Source organism: Epinephelus fuscoguttatus, linkage group LG6 (genome assembly GCF_011397635.1).
Source record: "Epinephelus fuscoguttatus linkage group LG6, E.fuscoguttatus.final_Chr_v1".
Lineage (NCBI taxonomy): Eukaryota > Metazoa > Chordata > Actinopteri > Perciformes > Serranidae > Epinephelus > Epinephelus fuscoguttatus.
In genome coordinates, this window is record NC_064757.1 from 35,168,276 (window position 1) to 35,188,705 (window position 20,430).

General features: G+C 39.6%; 1 protein-coding gene across 2 annotated transcripts; it reads left to right on the forward strand.

Moving 5' to 3' along the window:
- The first annotated feature begins 303 nt into the window (after positions 1-303).
- LOC125890044 (long-chain-fatty-acid--CoA ligase ACSBG2-like) lies at positions 304-17,909 on the forward strand. 2 transcript variants are annotated; one of them, XM_049578436.1, is made up of 15 exons: positions 304-604; positions 3,451-3,528; positions 3,633-3,775; positions 6,413-6,693; positions 8,540-8,628; positions 9,256-9,376; positions 9,476-9,556; positions 9,701-9,850; positions 11,070-11,237; positions 11,325-11,506; positions 12,849-13,082; positions 14,067-14,284; positions 16,636-16,775; positions 16,867-17,110; positions 17,434-17,909. In XM_049578436.1, exons 2-15 carry the CDS (start codon positions 3,461-3,463, stop codon positions 17,523-17,525), a joined length of 2,211 nt encoding a protein of 736 aa, XP_049434393.1. In that variant the 5' UTR covers positions 304-604; positions 3,451-3,460; the 3' UTR covers positions 17,526-17,909. The 2 variants fall into 2 exon arrangements, with proteins under 2 accessions (XP_049434393.1, XP_049434392.1); XM_049578435.1 differs by having other exon boundaries at positions 306-604; positions 6,410-6,693.
- The last annotated feature ends 2,521 nt before the right edge of the window (positions 17,910-20,430 follow it).

The following is a 20,430-nucleotide window of genomic DNA, read 5'->3' on the forward strand; positions in this document are numbered from 1 at the left end:
TTGACATGTCCATCTTGATGTGCCAATCTTGTAGAAAAAGTCAAGAGTTGCACAAGTTTTCTTCAGCTGTTGAATAACTCTTTTTATGGTCCAAAGTCTCATCTATCCTCATAAACCTGAGAGAACTTATCTAGCTTTATCATTATTTCCCCTGACAGGTCTCCTCATGCCTATCTGATAATGACTTGTCTTCATTCAGTCGATTTGGGATGATAAAAGTCTCAATAACAACCCCACACACCTGCTCGAGCTTTAAATGTTTTGGACCGTCACCAACACCAACAGGCAGTCAGCTTTTGTTGATACAAACACAACAGGCTCTGCTGCAGACTGTTTGTGTATCAGGTTCCAGGTCTTCTTCACCTCCAGGAGCCATAACCTTTGGTCAAGTTTGTTGGTGGATCTTTAACTGGTCGACACAACCTCAGGGTTGCGCAAGTCTGTAAAGCTCTGGACGTCAGGTGTGAGGACAGGGGAAGTCAGTATACATTCACACAAGTCACCTATAGGTGAGCAAAAGTCAAGCACCTGCGCCGGGTGAAGGTTGATCCAGGTCTGTCCTGCACCTGACGACTACTGTCAATCAGCTCCGTCTCCGAACAAGGTAGGAAAAGCTTTCTGATGTTACAGTGTGTGGAAAGACTTTTGTTGTAACTTGCTATGGCAACTGCTTGAGTATTTCCACATCTTTGACAGCTGTTTTTCTGCTTCAGCTGCTTTTTAATTTCACAGTAAACGACTTTGATGATTTCATTTTGAGATTTTAAGGCAGAGAAAATGAGACTGTAATCTTGTTGACAGAAGCAAACTGAACACGCCAGCCTTCAGGGAACGTACGTTTAAGACAAATACATGACTAAGAGATAGAAATAGCCACCATCTGATGTGAGCAGACTCCTTGGCTTTTTTTGTTTAGTCAACAAAGTCATTAAACCTGCCATCCACAATGATTGGCCTTAAATAAACAGCTACAAGCATGAGCTGTCTTCTCCTGATCTTTAACAAACAGCTACAAGCATGAGCTCTCCGGGATGTCACCTTTATATACCGAGATCTGTAACGTCTGTGGATTTTCAGTTTTTCAGATGGGACTGTACGACTTCTATTAATCATTTTTTACTATAAGATTCAATTTAATTTCTCAAAAGGTAACATCTGCTTTCTGGGTAATGTACAAATCCAAGTCTTGAATCTTCTTTTCATGCTTTACAGGGCACTTTCATTGATATTTGCATAATCCAGAGCAAAGACTTCACGTTGCCACACTGCAGTGTTGTAAGTCGTATGAACTTTGGTCCTGAAAAATTTTGACCAAAGTTATCTTAATAACTGGAAGTCAGACTGAGAGTGTGCTGGGTCCACAGATCTTTATCTGACACCATTGTATTACAAATGTGTCTTGAGACATGTCAGGAAATGTGCCACTTATTTTCAGTGATGGAAAGTAACTAAGTAGATTTTTCTTAAGTGTATTTCAGTACAATATTGAGATATATTTACTCACGTTTCAATGCTATGCTCCTTTGTACATCTACTCAACTATGTGGCAGAGAGAAATATTGTACTTTTTACTCCACTACATTTCTCTGACAGCTGGTGTTACTTACAGATTTTACAAACAAAACTTGATATTGTGCTATAGATTAAACAATCTAACAGCATATAAAGAAGTTAAAATGTGCTCCACCTGCACCAGCTGCAATATTAAAATGCTGCTTAAAGCATCAGTAGATATATAATATGAAATATATCAGTATAAACCTTTATTTAGTTAGGTAACTCGGTGAGATCGATATCTCATTTTCAGGAGAGACCTGAGTACATAGATAACGACACGTGTGAATGTGACGTCAAATATGAGGGCAATTTTTGAAGAAGTCCTTTATGAATAAACAAAAACAAATGCCAGTCTCTTCTAATAGAAAGAGAAGGCGAACCCACTGTTTGATAAAGAAAACAAGAATGAGAGCTATAACTGTCTCCAGTTATAATCCAAGGGCTGAATGGTAGACAGCAGTTAGGGGGATGAGAGTGGAGGCTGCCACATGGCAATAAAATACATCACTATAGTCTAGCACTGACGGAAAGATTGCTTCCACAATCTTCTTTCTACAAGATAGGACTGGTTTCTGTATAAAAAGTTTAATTCGTACTTATTTCGTGGCTTGAAGATGAATTTGTCATCAATCTAGATGCCTAAGTATTTATAATGTGTAAACTTGTTTAATGGCCGTACCACTGCCCAGTGGTGTAATGTAATAAAAGTAATAATACTTTGCTTAGGTATTTTTTGGGAGTTATATTTCTGTGAACTTCCACTCTTACCCCACTAAATTTTTAATAAAATGTATACTTTTACTCCGAGACATTTTGCCTCAGCATCTTAGTTACTTACAACAAAATAGGGACGGTAGGGAGGAAGGAAGGGACGGATGGACGGACGAATGATAACGATAATAATGTTTGAGAAATAAAATGAAAAAGCTCAAAATCTGCTTTTTGTGAGTATCAAATATAAACTTTGCCAAGGAATGAGAGAGAAGGAAAAACTCAAAGAAGACCTTGTTTTATATACGCTGCATTTTTAGGATAGTGTACATGTTACAAAGAAATAACTTCTTTTAAAATTAACAAAATTGTACTTGTACTTTTGCTACTTAAGTACATTTTGTTCATCATAAAATTACATTTGACACTGAAGTACGGTAAATATCAAATACTTAAAGACTTTTACTGACCTTAACTTCAACCAAAGTCATTTTCCTGGCAATAAAATCTGTACTTTTACTCAAGTATGGCCTTCAGATACGTCATCCTCTACTGGTGAGTGCAGTACTACTAGTTTTACTTAAGTTAAAGGTATGAGTACCTCTTCCACCACTGCCTATTTGTTTTTAACTCTTATCTCTATAGATATGGTGAACTGATTGGTTACTTTAGGCACTGTCATCATTTGAAGGTACATCTTGTGACCATAATACACAGCAGTTGAATCATTTGCACACTAGATGGCATTACCTCACTCTCTATAGTACGCACTGTACACTGGAGAGTGGAGGAAGCCCTCAATGATGATGATCTTGTGTGTTTGACAATATTTACATTTCATGTGACACTTTAAACCTTGGTTCGTCACTTAACCATGAATAACTGACATGATAGAGTGCACTGGGCTTCTGAGCGTGATTATTAAGGTGAAAGGGTTTCAATAGCGAATACGTGCTGATGTCCTGAAATGTTGTCTGGCACAATATGAAAAGTTTCGACATGTAGTGATTGCACAGGCTCTGACCTGTTGCAATGACTTTGGTGAATGTCAGTTTTGTATAAATGACGAGAGAGCGCTGCTGTTTCATAATAGATAGTCTTATCTGTGTGGAGGGTCCTCACTGAAGGAAGGGCCAGATTTTACTTCGTGTCCATTTAAGATAGTTTTCTCTGTTATTCCAGCAAATACAAGATGAGTGAACAAGAGGATTCGGTTAAAAGCAATGGTGGTGTTGCAGTCCTGGATGTTACAGATGAGAGGTATTGATACATGATCCAACACATCTTTATTATCATGTAGATTTGATCCACTTAGGACTTTTTGATTTCAAACTGTGTATCTAAAAATGTATTTTTTTCCACAGCATCTCGACCCAAAAGGAACAGACCCTGTCAGACTCCACAAACTTAAACAACCACTCCCCTCTTATCCTCAACGGCCACGCAACTAAAGCTGAGCTCAGCTCAACGTCTGAGCTGGAGGAAGCCACTGACAGACTTTCACTAGGTAAGTGTAGACACTAATCTGATGTGGGAAAAGCACCTCAAAAATGAAAAATTCTAATAACGTTCATACTGTTGGGCTGCTGATTGTAGACCAGAGTAGTTCTCAAAGGCTCTAAGACAAATCTGAGTGAGATTAACAAGACAAGAAATAAGAAAAAAGAACGTAGCTGTTCCACAAATTCTGTTTCTTTTTTCTGCCTTTGTCTTTTATTGTGAAATTCTTTGATTAGTTTTACCTTTAAAGACCTTTAAAAACTATTTAAATCATGTCTAAGAAGGCAGCATCACTCTTTGTTTTTACATGTAAAAACATATAAAACCAGGGGGCGGAGCCAGACATTGTAAACATTCAGGGCTGTTTCAGGGTCATGCTTCACTTGAAAGTTTTTTCCAACACATTCTCACTCCGACCTCGTCACTTATTGATATTTTGTCGTGGACATCCTCATACGACGTGCAGGTATCCTTGGTGCGTTGGTTGTTGACGTTCTGGGACACTGTGTCAAGTTCTGCCGGTCACATTCATTATCCTCTTTCAAAATACACTTCTGTTTTCACAGGAAATTTAACATTTACATACAGTCTCTTTCAAAATAAAGGCACTATGTCAGCAGCACGCAAATTGATGTTTTTCGTTCAACAACAAAGACACATGGTTGGGTTTAGGAAAAAAGAACAGGGTTTGGCTTAAGAATCTTATGGGACGCGAACACTGCTCTCTCAAGTGAGAGTTGGTGTTTGTTTGACACATCCAACACCCCTCTGGCCCACCCTACTCAGACTTTCGCCACCTTAAGTTTCGTCCTTGTCCCACTGCATTTCCCCCTGACGCCACCAGGAGCCATTAAACTGTAACGGCAACCAGCCACGTGTCATGCCGCATTAAAGGATGCCTTTTTTCGTCAGTTTCTAATGCCGCAAGTCACTGCCCATGCCACAGATTTCGACGACTTCAGAGTGTTTTCTATTTAATTTTTCCCAGACTGTCTTCATCATTCTGAAACTGTAACACAGCACATGTTGAGGACAATGAATTTTCACTCTTGCCACCTAAGAAGAGGCAAAAATTGTCAAATGTTACTAGATTTAAGGCCCCAGAAACCCCCACAGCTCTGCCCCTGAATGCAACCTGTGAGAAAGGGCTGTGAAATAACAACAAAAAGAACATTTGGGAAGCTCTTTGCAATGATAAAGTACATCACATTAAAAAATAGATGTAAATTACATGTATATTTTTTTAAATAAAGCAAGGTTTTAAAGGTTTTAAAATCCCTCAAGATTCTTTTGAACTTTGAACTTGAAGCAGAAAAGAGCAGCTTTCTCGTTGACAGCAGGTTTAATTATTATTTCAAAAGAGTTGTCAGCATTCTTCGCCTTTAAAACAATCAGCCGCTTTTGAAAATCCACTTAAAAACTGTCAGGAAACCAGTGTGGGGAAGCACAAAGTGATGACTGATTATTGGTTTAGTGCCAAAGCAATCCCTCCAGCAGCATTCTGGAGGAGGTTCAGGTGTGTTGTAGCCTTAAATGACTCCCAAAAATAACATTGCACAACCTTTCTATCCTTAAGGTGGAATCAGTTAACGCCCATCGATTACAGCTGTATGTCTGATCTTCAGATAGAGCAAACAGCCATAGCGATTTGAGTCACTGAAATTGAAAGGGAAGTATTTCTGTGTGTCATATAAGCAACATGCTTGTGGGTGATATAGGAATTATATTGGGTTTCATAATGGAGGAAGATAACATTGATAACACATTAAGAAGGAAAGTGATCTGAAACAGTCTAACAGTGTGTTTGAGAACCTTGTGGGCATTTTTAGATGCAGTAAAGAGGCTGTTGAGTAAAAACCACCTGAGTTACCGTATCAAATGATGCACCAAAATGGTCAGCAGTTTGGCAGAAATGTGTGACCTTTGTGAAAATAGCTGTCGTGTTGTGAAATTGTTAAAGCCAGACTGAAGTTTGGAAATTAGACCTTCACCTTTAAGTGGAGTGCTCACGGCCACATGCCTCACGGAAAAACTGCATCTGAGGTCAAAGAGCTGTAACAGCAGATAAAATGCTTGGGGGCTCAAGTTGGTTTGTGAGAAGCTGACAGAAAGATAGAACAGATTTTTCGCTTTTTGCAGAAGTACCATCCTACTGTAGAGTTTTGGTGAGATTCAGGAATAAGAAGACAGAGTGATGGCAGGAAAAGAATATAATGTTATGTATGATAAAAAAAAAAAAAAAAAGCAAAGCAAATAACAGGAGGGAATTAGAGCAGCACATTTGTGCAAAACAAACACACCATTATTGTGTCTCTGTCCTCAGAAGCTTTCATCTGCTCTACTACACTGAAACCATATTAGTTCCTCTAACCAAACCTGATTGGTAGGTAGTCACAGACATTCCTGTTTTGTCTCAGGTAACAGTATTGGCTCCTCCCGCCTGCTCTCTGCACAACCTACAAATCATGTTGCCCTGACACACCAGGTATCACAAACCCACAGGGGTAGTCCAAAGATTTCTGCAGTCCTCTCACACACCTGGTTCTACCTCTAAAGCTTGCTGTGTCTCTGTGTGGTGTGGGTGTCTTCTGACTTTCATTAATGGCGGGTAAATGCGGCTGTCCCTGTTGTCCCTATGAAGAAGAGCCCAAGGCAGTTCCCCTGCAGGCGTCGAATGCGCTGGCACCTCTTGCACCAGCTGATGAGCTATGGAGCAGCAGCAGAGACAAGGCAGTCAGGCTGAGGATGGAGGGCTCGGGTCCAGCCTCGGAGACTCCAGTGACGGTCCATCAGCGGTTCCTGGAGACGGCGGAGAAATATGGGGATCATCCAGCCTTGGCTTTCAAGAAAGAGGGTCAGTGGGTGAAGGTGTCATGGAGGCAGTACTATGAGCAGTGCCGGGCAGCAGCTAAAAGCTTCCTCAAGGTTTGTTTGTTTGCTAATTGGCTTGTTCTGCACAGTGCTGCAAAAAGTACTCAGATCTTTTACTTTAAGCTCCGATATTACACTGTAAAAATACTTAAAAGTGCAAAAATATTGGCATCATAATGCAGTTTAAGCACAAAAATCATGCAGAATGTCCCATTACAGAATAATGCATGTGCATTATTGGATTACTTAATGATGCATTAATGTGTTCAGCATTTTAATATTGCAGCTGGTAAAGATGGAGTTAATTTTAATTACTTATATGCTGCTAGGTAGTTTAATCTATAATAATATATCACTAGTTGTAGTTGATTTATATTTTGTGCTAATAATCTGAATCTGCAAATTAACTAAAGGGTTAAAATAAATCTAATGGAGTCAAAAGTACAATACTTGCCTCTGAAATGTAGTGTAGTAGAAGTATAAAGAAGCAAAATAGAAATGTACTCGGTCACATTTAATCACTGGTTCTGCATAAACTGTGTGAAAACTATTACAACAGTACGATCAGAACACATTTTTCGGTATGTTTGCTCTCTACTCCAGCACACTGTATTTTGAATGAGACACTAACTGTGTTAAGTTGGCCTTAGCAGTGGTTACTTCTGCTTTGGGTCAACAATATAGGAACTGTAGCCTTTTTATACAAACCGTAGGAACAGAAACTAGCCAGGTTAAATTAATTCATTGTATTTAACACGTTTACACACTCAAAGTTTTAAAGGAGCTAAATCATATTTAATGATATGACCCAAAGACAGACACTTGGTCATCTTTAACGATGATATTCTCCTAGACTTTTACTGCAGCCATCTTCATTGCTTTCTTGCTTCAGAGATGACATGTCTTCAGCAAATAAATATCCTGTTGGGCAGTAAAAAAGTCTTAGCTGTGTTTGTATGTTCAGGATCATTGTTCTCCTAAAACTGGAGGAGCAGGGATGAAAACATGCTACAAAGTCTACACCTAATGCAGATGTAAAGACCCTCAAACACCCTTAAAGTTAAAAGTCAATCACTCTTTCATTCAAATCAAGTGCGCTGAAGCCAAAACACTGAACATTTTCACTACATTAGCTCTTACACCTGTGTGCACCATATGCGATATTCTACATTTATAGTTTCAGGTTATTTATTATCAAATGTACAATTATAGAAGCAGTAGTTGTCAATGAAAATGTTTCAAATGCATGTCTCCAGCAATGCTAATTACATGAGAGAAAAACAAAATCAGAATCTATGACATAAAATAGTGCAAGTTAAAATAAGAACGTACAAGTATTGAAAGATAAAGTGACAAATAAGTAAACTTAGATAAAGGTAAAGTTACATTTATAAAAGTAAAACGACAAGTTAGTAAAAGTATATAAAGGTCAAATGAATATATAAAGGTTAAGTGACGAGTGCATAAAGGTATACAAAGTGACATAAACATTTCAAGTTATAAGCTGTTAGAGAGTTATAAGGTGAACTAGTATAACAGAGGTTTGTTGATTCAGTAGAGGAATTGGTGTGAGATGCACATGAACTTTATTTGAGGAGCTACAGGCCTCACAAAACTTCAAATTCCTGTTTGCACCTGTTTTGTAAACAGTACCTAGGATTGTCCTCCCTGTCTCACTGTATTCTACGTGGTGTGAGAAAGAGCTGCTGAAAATGAACACCTGGGCGTGTGAAATTCACAGCTTGTGTTTCGTCTCCTGTTTCATGGACATGTTCATATCCTATGAGGTGGAGTGGCTCTTGAAACAAGATGTAGGTCAAGAGTAATGGAGGTGCTGTGTCATTAAAGATACATGCTCTTTAAAACAAATTATTAAATAAATAAACTTGTCCTCTTTCAGTTGGGGCTGGAGCGTTACCGTGGTGTGGGGATTCTGGGATTTAACTCCCCTGAGTGGTTCATCGCAGACATTGGCTGCATCTTTGCCGGGTAAGATCACGTTTAAGGAAGTGAAGCTAATAGAATTCCATATAGACCATGTTGGGATGTCTCAGCATTGTTTTCACCTGACACTGTACATTTATTTCTGTCCACGCTTATCGACACATCTCTGTGTCCCTGCTCGTACCTGTTTGGGTTGTAGTTTATGCACCAATTCAAAGACTTACATTTACTGTGAAGCGAGGATGCAACTCCAATTTCTGCTGTAGATGAGATATACAGTAAAACAAAAGTCTAGAATTAAATCATTGATGCAGAAATTGTGTTTTAACTTCGGACTGTCAACGTTTTGGGGTATTTTACATTTTTCATGAGCTGTTTTAGTTTGGTTGACAGCTCTTGGATTGTTTTAAAATGCCATTTAGGTTGTTCCTAGGATAAAATCCTTTGTATAATTGTGTAAGAAACTGTATTTATGATTTGATGATCACGTTTTGGTTAATTTGAATATCGTGGCATGTCTTAACTCATTGTCAATAATACCTATTTTGGCCTGGACGTCCTTGAAAAATAGATTTAGCTAGGCTTGTGTGGTTAAAATAAGGTTAAAAATATACATGCAATGAAATTTGTGCATTCAACAAAGCTTTCTCTTATATCTGATTTGTGCCATAGGGGTCTGGCAACCGGAATTTACACCACCAACTCACCTGAAGCTTGTCGCTATGTGGCTGACAGCTGTGAGGCCAACGTCATGGTGGTGGAGGACAAGAAACAGCTGGACAAAATCCTGCAGGTCGGTTTATTGGTTATTAAAGTGCCTGCAATAACAGTTTGCAAAGAAAGAAAAAAATCTGACCCCACATTTCTTAGTTAAATTTGTCTTTTCCAACAGATTAAAGATCAGCTACCTCATCTGAAAGCCATCGTCCAGTACAAGGGCGAGCCACACCAGAAAGCACCATTCCTGTATTCAGTACGTTCACTCAGCAAACATACTGATGAAACAGATAAGTCATATGGTTATAAAGAATGTGATACTGTACACACAGTACTATCTGATGCTGATGCTTACTGAGATACACTTTTTTATTTTACCACAATCTCTGTATTTGTGTAGTGGGCAGAGTTCATGAAGCTGGGAGAGGACATCCCGGATGCAGAGCTGAATGCTGTGATTGACAGTCTTCGGGCCAACGAGTGTTGCACTCTCATCTATACCTCTGGAACCACTGGCAACCCTAAAGGAGTCATGTTGAGCCATGACAACGTGAGTTATCCAGACTAGAGATTTTTCTTTTCTTAGCTTTTATATTTATCACACAAATGACACAGGGCTGCAACTGAATGTTGTTTTCATTATCAATTAATCTGATATTTTTCCAAACAAGCATTTAGTTTATAAAAAAGTCAAAAGTAGGGTGGTGAAGAGAGAGTCTGTAACTGCAACTGCACAGAATCATACAAAAAGAGAAATTACACCTAATAGATAGTGCAAAGGCAAACAGATGGCGTTGGGGGAGGGAGACGAAGCGAGAATGGAATGAAATGGAAATGATTGAAGAGGAGCTGGATCGTTTACACGATATTATCATATGTGCATTATTAACACCACTTTTAAATATCCGTTACCATCAACATCAGTATTTTCCAAACACCCCTAGACAAGTATGTAAAAGTTGTAACACCATAGAACAGTAGTAAAATAGCCAAAAACATGGACACAGAGTTGAAAAAATGTGTACTTTTTTAAAAGCACAGTTTACTGCAGGCCTTTATCAATATTAAGATTCATGGTAGGAATCAAATTTTCCATCAGAATACTGGGAGATATTACAACATTTTAACATCATCCAATTAAGTGTTTATTTTTGTAAATGAAAAGAAGAGGAGGATCCAACATGGAGCCCTGTGGAACTCCAGAAACTGCTACAATATATATTCTAAGTACTATCAGGCAAGTAGCACCCATACCAGATGCTTTTACCACAAAGCTCTTCCCTCCCTAAAGAGGGTCTTTTAGTAAAATATATTTGAGGAAAATTTATTATTCCCAACCCTTTCACTGCCATATTTGGGTCAGCCCTGATGACTTAAAGATCACAGCTAACCAAGCAACAGCCGTGGCCTCCTCTACACAAGTCGACGACTGATTCTCTTCAAATGTTAAAAAAAAAAAAAAAAAAAAAAGCCTGTAACACCCTTTCATGAACGCTGGCTGGTGGATGTAAAGAACCACCTCAAACTCAAACAGCTAAACCATACTACTACAGGCTCAACCGAAACGTTTTATAGGATCTGGCACATTTTCTGCTCCGTTTTAATTTTTGCATGTGTGTGGCGGATGTGGGCTGATGCAGAAGTTGGTGTGTGTGTTGTGGGTGAGTCTGTGTGAGCAGTTTGTTTGCTATTTAGTAAAAATAATCAAGAGAAACATTTTAATAGGAAAACTGTCACATGACCCCTCTCCCATTTTTTTTAATGTGCAGCTGACATGGACGAGCCGTACTGCAGCTACTTTTGTAGATGTCAAGTACGCTGAGGAGGTGGTGGTCAGTTACCTGCCGCTCAGTCACGTGGCGGCCCAGCTCTGCGACATATGGATGGGCGTTAGTTATGGCATTACCACCTACTTTGCAGAACCAGACGCCCTCAAGGTAAGAATGCCTACTGTAGTACATGCATATAATATTTAATGAAAGTTTCCAATTTTGATTATAATCCCTTAAATTAACTTTTTCCAGGGCTCCTTAGTAAACACAATGAAAGAGGCTCGTCCAACTTGTTTTATGGGGGTTCCTCGTGTGTGGGAGAAGATGCAGGACAAGATGAAAGCTATGGCTGCAAAGGCATCCCCAATGAAGAGATCAGTGGGGGACTGGGCCAAGTCCATAGGCCTGCAATACAACTACAGTGTCATGAACGGGTGAGACAGCAGCAAGGATCCTTTGTTAGAATTCAGCAAGAACACATCATTTACTTGCTGATGACAGTACCCATTTTTATCCTGTGGTGGTGTGTGGCACTACACGTCTTTACTGAATGACTGCTTAAGTTCTTTAAAGGCACCACGCCACAGTGGTGGAATACGTACTTTTACTTAAAGCTGGGGTGGGCAGATATCCGGAATAAGAAAAACCTGGCAGAATTTGAAAATACACCCTCCTCTTGCAGCTTTCCTCCTCTGTCCTAAGCCCCTCCCACCAGACAACCTCAGGTATATGCACGCACTTCATACAGTCACCCAGTGTTTCCCATACATGGAATTTATTTAATCTTATGTCATTTTAGAGTTACACACATCTCTTTCACTCAACCCCTATTTGCCTTGCTGTCTCTGTTTATCAGACCACAAATGAAGCAAGAATTAGTAAGCTAGCCATCCCACATTCCCTCCGCCTCGCTCCCTGCTGCCGTGCACTGCTTCCGCAGGAGGAGAGTGGGCAGCAGCTTGGGAGACGGACATTTGGTTGGCAGCTGTAGTGGCTCAAATTCAGCCAGCCCAAACCCCCCGGCACCAGGTGTCACTGCGGGCTAGTGGTCAGCAGCAGTGCCGGGTCTTACCTTTGTAACAACAGCAGAATGTTTGCTGATCTGTTGGGGAGTTGGGGCTGTCCACTCCACCAGGAGCTGGGGTTTGCGCTGGCTGGATACAGGATGCTATGGTTGCTGATAGGAGTCTGTCTCCGGAGCTGCTGCCCGCTCTCCTCCCAGCTAGATGGTCTGTAGCAGCAGGGAGTGAGGCAGAGGACACAATGTGATTCGAGGCTCTCCAAAGCCTGAAAACAGAGCCAAGAGGAGGTGCAGAAGTCCAGTGTTCTCTCAGACCACTTACAATATACTCAAAGTATAGTTTTTCCCAGTGAGGCCAAAATTAAACTGCCTACCCCAGCTTTAACTACTAACTAATCAATTACAAGCAAAAGTCTTATATTCAAGATTTTACCTATGTAAAAGGTTAAAGTATTTAAGTAAAATTACTTGTTGGGGAGAGTTATATCACTATGTATACATATATCATATCATTGGAATGTTAATAATGGATTTTCAGCATGTAAGCAGCATTTAAATGATGTGTTAAATTTGTTTTACTTGCTATTGGATAGTTAAATCTATAGCACAGTAGCATATTTTATAAATTGATCACATTTTGTTTGTAAAATTTTGATATGTAACGGAACTCAAGCTGGCAGATAAATGTAGTGGAGTAAAATATATCCCTTTGACCATGTTCTTAAGTAAATTTTACTTTATTTTTTGGGTCACAGGGAGAATCAGGTGCCGTGGGGCTTCATGCTGGCCAATAATCTGGTCTTCAAGAAAGTCCGTGCTGCGTTGGGTTTAGACCGCTGCAAGTTCTGCTTCACAGGAGCTGCCCCCATAACCAAAGACACTCTGGAGTACTTCATGAGCCTGAACATCCCTTTGCTGGAGCTATACGGCATGAGTGAAAGCACCGGCCCTCACACCATCTCCCAAAATGACAATTACCGGATCACAAGGTCAGCAGCAGAGCATTACACGTTAGCTGTGACTAAAGTGTGTTGTTAATATGGATGTGAATACTACAGGGTGCTGTGACAAATTGTTTGTGATTTGACCTAAAGGGGAGCTTCAAAGATTTTACACATTTCTGTTTACAAGTGATGTCACTTTCAGTCAGTTGTAGTTGAAGACTACAGGTTTGGAGAAAAAAATCTGGCATTGTGGCATTGGAAGGAAGTGACCTTACTTGACCTTTGCGGCTATTAGCATAAAACAAATGAATAAAATAAGAATCTGGGGGAACAGGACTGTATTCTGAGGTCACACTTTGCCACTCAGTCCAACTTCTCATTTTCATCAGACCAAAATAATTCTGGATTTTTGATAAGCATTAAGATTTTTACGGAGTCCCATCCAAATCTATTATCTAACTGTTGGCGCTTAAGTTGCATTATGGGTAATGTAGGCTGTTCCACTTAACTACGATTCTACTAAATCGATGGAGGAGTGTTTTAAAAGTTGCACTTGCCAATATTATCATAGATTTAATCCTAAATGAAAAAGTACCATCTCTAATAACTGGTTCAAGCCATGTGAAAACTTTGCACTCGTTCATGAGGTCTCCTCACAATAGTGTGCAACATTTTGCGATAGTATATGGGGTATGTTTGTTCCGGTTTTGAATCCTGTGTTTTAAAGCAATTTGGGTTGCATCTTTGCATAAACAGTGCTATATAAGTAAAGTAATTATTATTATAGCTTTTCTTGAGACATTAATTTGTTTTAAGAGGCCACAAGCCCAAAAAAAGTTGGGAACCACATGTTTAGATAATCACAAACCATCCAGGTTTGTGTATTTTACCTAGAATTGTTTCTCAAAGTTCACTGACATTATGTTCTTTCTATGTACTAAATTTTGGGGTGGGGTGCAGTTGCAGTGCAACTTTTGGTCACGTCAGGTCTAAGTGAGCACGTTGTTGACTTATGATTTGTCTCTCCAGCTGTGGAAAGTTGATGGCAGGCTGCAAGACAAAGCTGGAGAACCCAGATGAGCACGGGAGTGGAGAGATTTGTTTCTGGGGTCGGCACGTCTTCATGGGCTACCTGAACATGCCGGAAAAAACAGCGGAGGCTCTTGACCAGGACGGCTGGCTGCACTCTGGAGATCTGGGAAGACATGACCAGAACGACTTCCTGTACATCACAGGAAGGATCAAGGGTAAGCTGTGGTCTCATTGGTTGGAAACCACATGAATACACTGCTTAAGCCACCATTTACACATTGATCCATCAGTATTACCAAACTAATAATGTCATATTTATTAACATATTAGTCACAGGGTACATTTTTGTCTGCAGAACAAATAGTAGTAATATTAGTAATATTTTGGATGCAGGACTTTAATTAATTAACTTTGATTTCTACTGCAGTTCTCTTACACTGTTGTATTGGTACTGTTACATTAGTAAAGGATCTAAGTACTTTACTACGTACTTGAAAGTACTCAACAATGAGAATTTGGCACATGCAAGTGAACTTTTTCAGGACAATTTATCTAATCTGATAAGTCTGTGGATATTCTCATTTATCCAGGTCAATTCCATTTTGGCAACAGTTAAATCGTAGGCAACTGGACATTTGATTTTGTCTAGAAGACGTTTCGCCTCTTATCCAAGCGGCTTCATCAGTTCTCAACGCATCGGTCTGACTAGTCCTCACTAGTCTGACAAACAGTGGAGTAAGACTCAGGTTTTTAACCTCTGTGGAGGTGTACACCCACCACCCTCATAAGACAATATGACAATATTATATAATTTTATATATTATATTATATAATATTATATATTATATAATAATTCTTCACTGCATTGGACAGCATATACCAAGTTGCTTTTTTGAGTGTTGGTCTTGGTATATGCTGTCCAATGCAGTGAAGAATGCAAGGACTCATACATTGGTGAAACCAAACAACTATTAAACAAGCGCATGGCTCAACACAGAAGGGCAAACTCCTCAGGTCCAGTTTCTGCTGTTTATTTACATCTAAAGGAGAAGGCTCACTCCTTTGAGGACAGCAATGTGAAAATCTTGGACAGAGAGGACAGATGGTTCGAAGAGGGTGAAAGAATCCATCTACGTCAAAATAGAGAAGCCGTCTCTAAATAGGGGAGGTGGCCTGAGACACCACCTATCCCCCATTTACAATGCGGCCCTTGCTGCTGTACCTAAGAGATTGAACAACAAAGACTGCCCGAAACTAACCTCAAGTGGCTCAAAGAAACACAACGACAGTCGTTCACTGGTAACCACACATTATGCCTAACGACTGTTGCTCACCAGTGGCCCCACTCACTCCTAACGACTGTCGTTCACTAGTGTGACTCACCTGACCCAAACAATGGTCCAGTGAAACTCCACTAACGAAGTATTGTCTTATGAGGGTGGTGGGTGTACACCTCCACAGAGGTTAAAAACCTGAGTCTTACTCCACTGTTTGTCAGACTAGTGAGGACTAGTCAGACCGATGCGTTGAGAACTGATGAAGCCGCTTGGATAAGAGGCGAAACGTCTTCTAGACAAAATCAAATGTCCAGTTGCCTACGATTTAATTGTTGCCAAAATCTAATCTGATACAAAAACATAACTTTACAGTACGTTCTATGCAGTCTTGTTACCTTTACTGTAACTTCTTCAACATTTGGGGTTTTATTTTGTTTTGCTTTTTTTATTAGTTAGCAGTGAAAGGAAGTTGGCCTTAAAGGAACACATAAGCCATTTTAAACCAGGACCTTATTTTTCCATGTTTTTGTGTCAAAGTGAGTAATGGAAAGAACAATTTTTGAGATTGGTTCGATATGAAGACAGGCTGCTGCAGTCGGCAACCATCAGAGTTTTTGTTTTTGCCACCGACAGGTTCAGGTTGTTATGTAAGTGTCTGATATCATTATGGAAAGGATCCTCCTGAGAAATTAAATGTTTTTCTGTACTTTAAGCTGATTCAGTCTGTTTGATGTTGTGTGTAACCATACTTCACATGCTGAACATTTCAAACTGTGTGGACCTTGAACTAATGGCTAAGAACAAATTTGGATCCTGTGGCTGGACCAGTTGGGAACCAATGCTTGAGCACATTCTTCCAGGCACCCCTCTCTCAACTCACACTAATGTTTTCACTATTGTGTTTCCTGCAACAAGTCACCTCTCACGAGATTTCGGAATGGCACTTCTCCTTGAGCGAAGCCTGGTTACGCACAATAACAAACTGATTGGATCAAGATAAGGAAAAACATGTAATTTATCTGTAGGATCCTCCCTCCAATGTTGTCAGACACCTAAAATATCAATTTGAGCCTGTCAGTGGCAAAACAAGCAATTTTAATGGACGTAATTTGATGGTGCACGATATTTTTCCCCTGTGAGTTCTTAATGAGACAAAATTTGCGCATAAAATTGAGGAAAACAACCCAATGCAGTGTTTTGTCAAAAACTTTGTTAAATTTTAACACTGGACTCTGAACATTGTCAAACAGGTGACACACTTTTGAAACTTAACTGTGTTTTTTGCACAGAACTGATCATCACCGCTGGTGGAGAGAACATCCCTCCTGTGCCCATCGAGGACGCAGTGAAGGCCGAGGTGCCCATCATCAGCAATGCCATGCTGCTCGGAGACAAACTCAAGTTCCTCTCCATGTTCCTCACTCTCAAAGTAACCAGACCTCCATTCCTGCACACAGTCACAGCTGCTAAAAAAACCCCAAAAAAAACGAGCAAAATAATGAGCCTCTCTGTTTCCACAGTGTGTCGTGGATGACAATGGCGAGCCCACAGAAGAGCTGAGCCCCGAGGCTTTGAGCTTCTGCCAGCAGCACAATGTCAAGGCGACCACGGTGTCGGAGATCATAGCCAATAAGGAGCCAGCTATCTACAAAGCCATCCAGGAGGGCATGGAGCGCGTTAATGCCAGAGCAACGTCCAACGCCCAGAAGGTCCAGAAGTGGGTCATACTGGAGCAAGACTTCTCCGTCAGCGGAGGAGAACTGGGTGAGTTTTATTTCCTTCCTCTTGGTTTAAAAACTGGAGCAAAGGTCTCAGTGTGACGCTGTTGTTTCAGGACTATTGACTATTGCTGTCAATCAAGTTTAATCAGCTTTTAATCTAAGTCATGTCATCATCAGATATGTTTTGTGGCTGTACCGCATGCCAGAGAACATTCCAATGAAGTTTTGTTTGAGAGAGATCAAATCTGTCCCTTTAAATCTTTTAAAGCTGCAGTGGATCAAATGTTGCATGGGTGTCGCTCAGCAGAAACTGAATCTTTAGCTTAAGATTTAATTTGAATTAACCTGCTTTTCCTGTCTGTGCAGGACCCACCATGAAACTGAGGCGACCCATTGTTGTGAAGATGTACCAGGAGAAAATAGACACACTGTATGCAGAGGCAACAAAAAAACAATAGACTGCTCTGCAAAGAGACGAGACAATACTGAAGAGAGGTTTGAGGCATGTTTATGTGCTCAGACATCATACAGAGAAATGTTTAAGTTTAATGCGTAACCCTTCATCTATGGTCCGATTGGGTCTGAAAACTTAGATTTAAAGAAAAATAATGATGCGCTTTATTTCTCTATCTCCAATCTTTTTTTCACCTGAATATTAAAAGTGTAAAAGAGATTTATAATTTAATGGGAAAAAAATCTTTATTCCTAAATGTGTTGTTTTTAATGGAATAGAAGTTTGTGCTGCTATGTTTTGATATGTTTCTGTTGACTGTTCCAAGTTGATATTTTAGCTGAACTGAATGTACATACGGTTTCACAGCAGCTGTGCACATTTTGTAAATAAAACAAATCAGAGCCAAAATCCTGCCATTTACTATATGGCATATACAGGTGAATTATACACTATCAAACTGGTGTAAGTAATCATTTTTACAGTTTATGAAGGAAATTTTGTGAATCCACTGTTGGCCGAAAAGATGAAACCCTCTTGTATTGGTCATGAGCATGCCGGTATGTATTTTTTTTTTTTTTTTTTTGAGGCAGCAATATCTATTTAAAGATTTTACAGAATTAATTGCCAGTTTCTAGTCTTGCATTGTGAGATAATCCTCATCTGACAAAGCTGCAGACATTCCCTCTTAAAGACTGGAGGTGATGTCTGAATAAGTATTTTTATAATAACAATGTCAGTTGTTTAGTAATCTCTCTAATCACAGGTGCAAATTGTAAAGCTTATATTTTAATTTGTGCTTCTCCATGTACAGTTTGACAAATATTGAAATGGTTATTTTCTGATAGATGTTTCATGACTGTCAATAAAAAGTGATTTGTCAAAATTGTGTGCTATTTTATTTTTAATTTTTATTTTTATTCATCCCTTCTTGTGTATTGGATGTGTACAGTGATAAGAGGGATCTGAGAGCTACTGCTGTGCTACAGTTTTGCTGTAAATTATCAAGCAGCATGGCGCAAAACAGAGAAAGACAGCTGCAATAAGCAAATTCAATTCAATTTTGATTGTATTTATAAAGCCCAATATCACAAATCACAGTTTGCCTGAGAGGGCTTTACAGCAAACGACATCCCTCTGTTCTTTGGACTATCACAGCAGATAAGAAAAAACTCCCCCCAAAAACCTTTTAATGGGAAAAAAGGGTGGAAACCTCAGGAGGAGGCATCTATGCTTATCTTAAAAGTCAAAGTTTGAGCAATATTGTGATCAATCTAATTGTAAGTGATTCATTTTTCAGTCAGTTTTGCATCTAATTGTTTTATTCATTTTCCCGTAAACGCTTATTCTGTTAAGGGTCACTTGGGGGCTGGGGCCTATCCTAGCTGATTGGGCGAGAGGCGGGGTACACCCTGGACAGGTTGCCAGACAGGGCTGACACAGAGAGACAAACAACAACTCACATTCACACCTACAGGCAATTAAGGGTTTTTTCATGCGTGGTCCTTTTCAACCCTCAAGGGGGGATTCTGTGAAGTGTTGTAAAGTTTAACTGAATCGGTTTCACTATAACTCGCAGCATTCATAGACAAAGCACTTTATCTGGACACATTTTCCCCACAAATACAACATGCTGATGTTATTAGCACAAGGTTATGGCATTTTACATTGTATAAATTAACCTAGCAGCTAGCTAGCTAGCTTCTTATATGAAACCAAGGACAACAGCAACATTTAACAAAGGAAACATTACATAATTTGGCTCTATTATAACTCACAAGGTTCACTGTCAAAACAACTGTCATATACTTAACACGTTTTCCAAACAAATATAACATGCTAACGTAGGATTAAGAATAACATGCTAACCTGAAGCATAAATTACACACTTAAAAAGATTTAGAATGCTACTTTTGTGGAGGCTTTATTGTCTTCACAATTTATTGTTTCATATCTGTGAACTAAAAGTAAATAAAAGCAGAATAAAACTCAGGCACCACATGTATGCTTCTCTCAAAAGTAATGTCTGTTACCTTTTCACATTATTTGGGGGGCTTTTTTCATCTTTAGAGGGTTTAACAGGTTAGTAACTGGGTGATGAATGTTTTTACTCAGGCTTCACTCATTTATCGAGAATGTGATGTTAAAGTCACACTGTGTTACATTTTTTTGTTCAGAGGATCGCGCTGTATTATTGTGCCTGCTACATTGCGTAAGCAACAGTATTTGGACAACTTAATCAAGATGAACAGCATAGATCCTGGATTACAGACGCACATGTACTACGTCTACTCACATACCCAGACACACTTATATTTGGACTGAGTGCATACACTTCAGTAATAGAGATAACAGAGCGCAGTCCTCAGAACATGACAGCTCCATCCCCTAGAGTGTGACCTATCTTCACATTCTCTATCACTGATAACTTCATTACCCAAAGGATCAAGTTTGACAGGGGTCAGTTTGGGATGGTGTACAGTGACAGTGCCACAGGCAACAGCTACAAGCAAACATGGACAAAATATATAAACTACATCATTGAACAGGGCTTAAAAACCAAAACGTCTCGTGACTGTGCCGCATGCCAGACAACATTCCTGTCAAGTTTGTTTTGATAGGGATCAAATCTCTTCCTCTACAGACCATTTAAAAGCTGAAGTAGGTCAAAGGTGATGTGGGTGTCGCTCAGCAGAAACAAAATTATTTAACTTGAGATTAAGATCACATTAGCCTGCTTTTCCCACAGCACCCACCATGAAACTGTGGAGGCCCATTGTTGTCTGAATGTGACAAGTTCAAGAGAGGTTTCTAAGGAATGTAAGGAATCTAAGTAGAAAAACATATTGATTCCTGATTGTGTTGTATTGAATGTAATAGAGGTTTGTGCCGCTACGTTTCTGTTCCAAGTC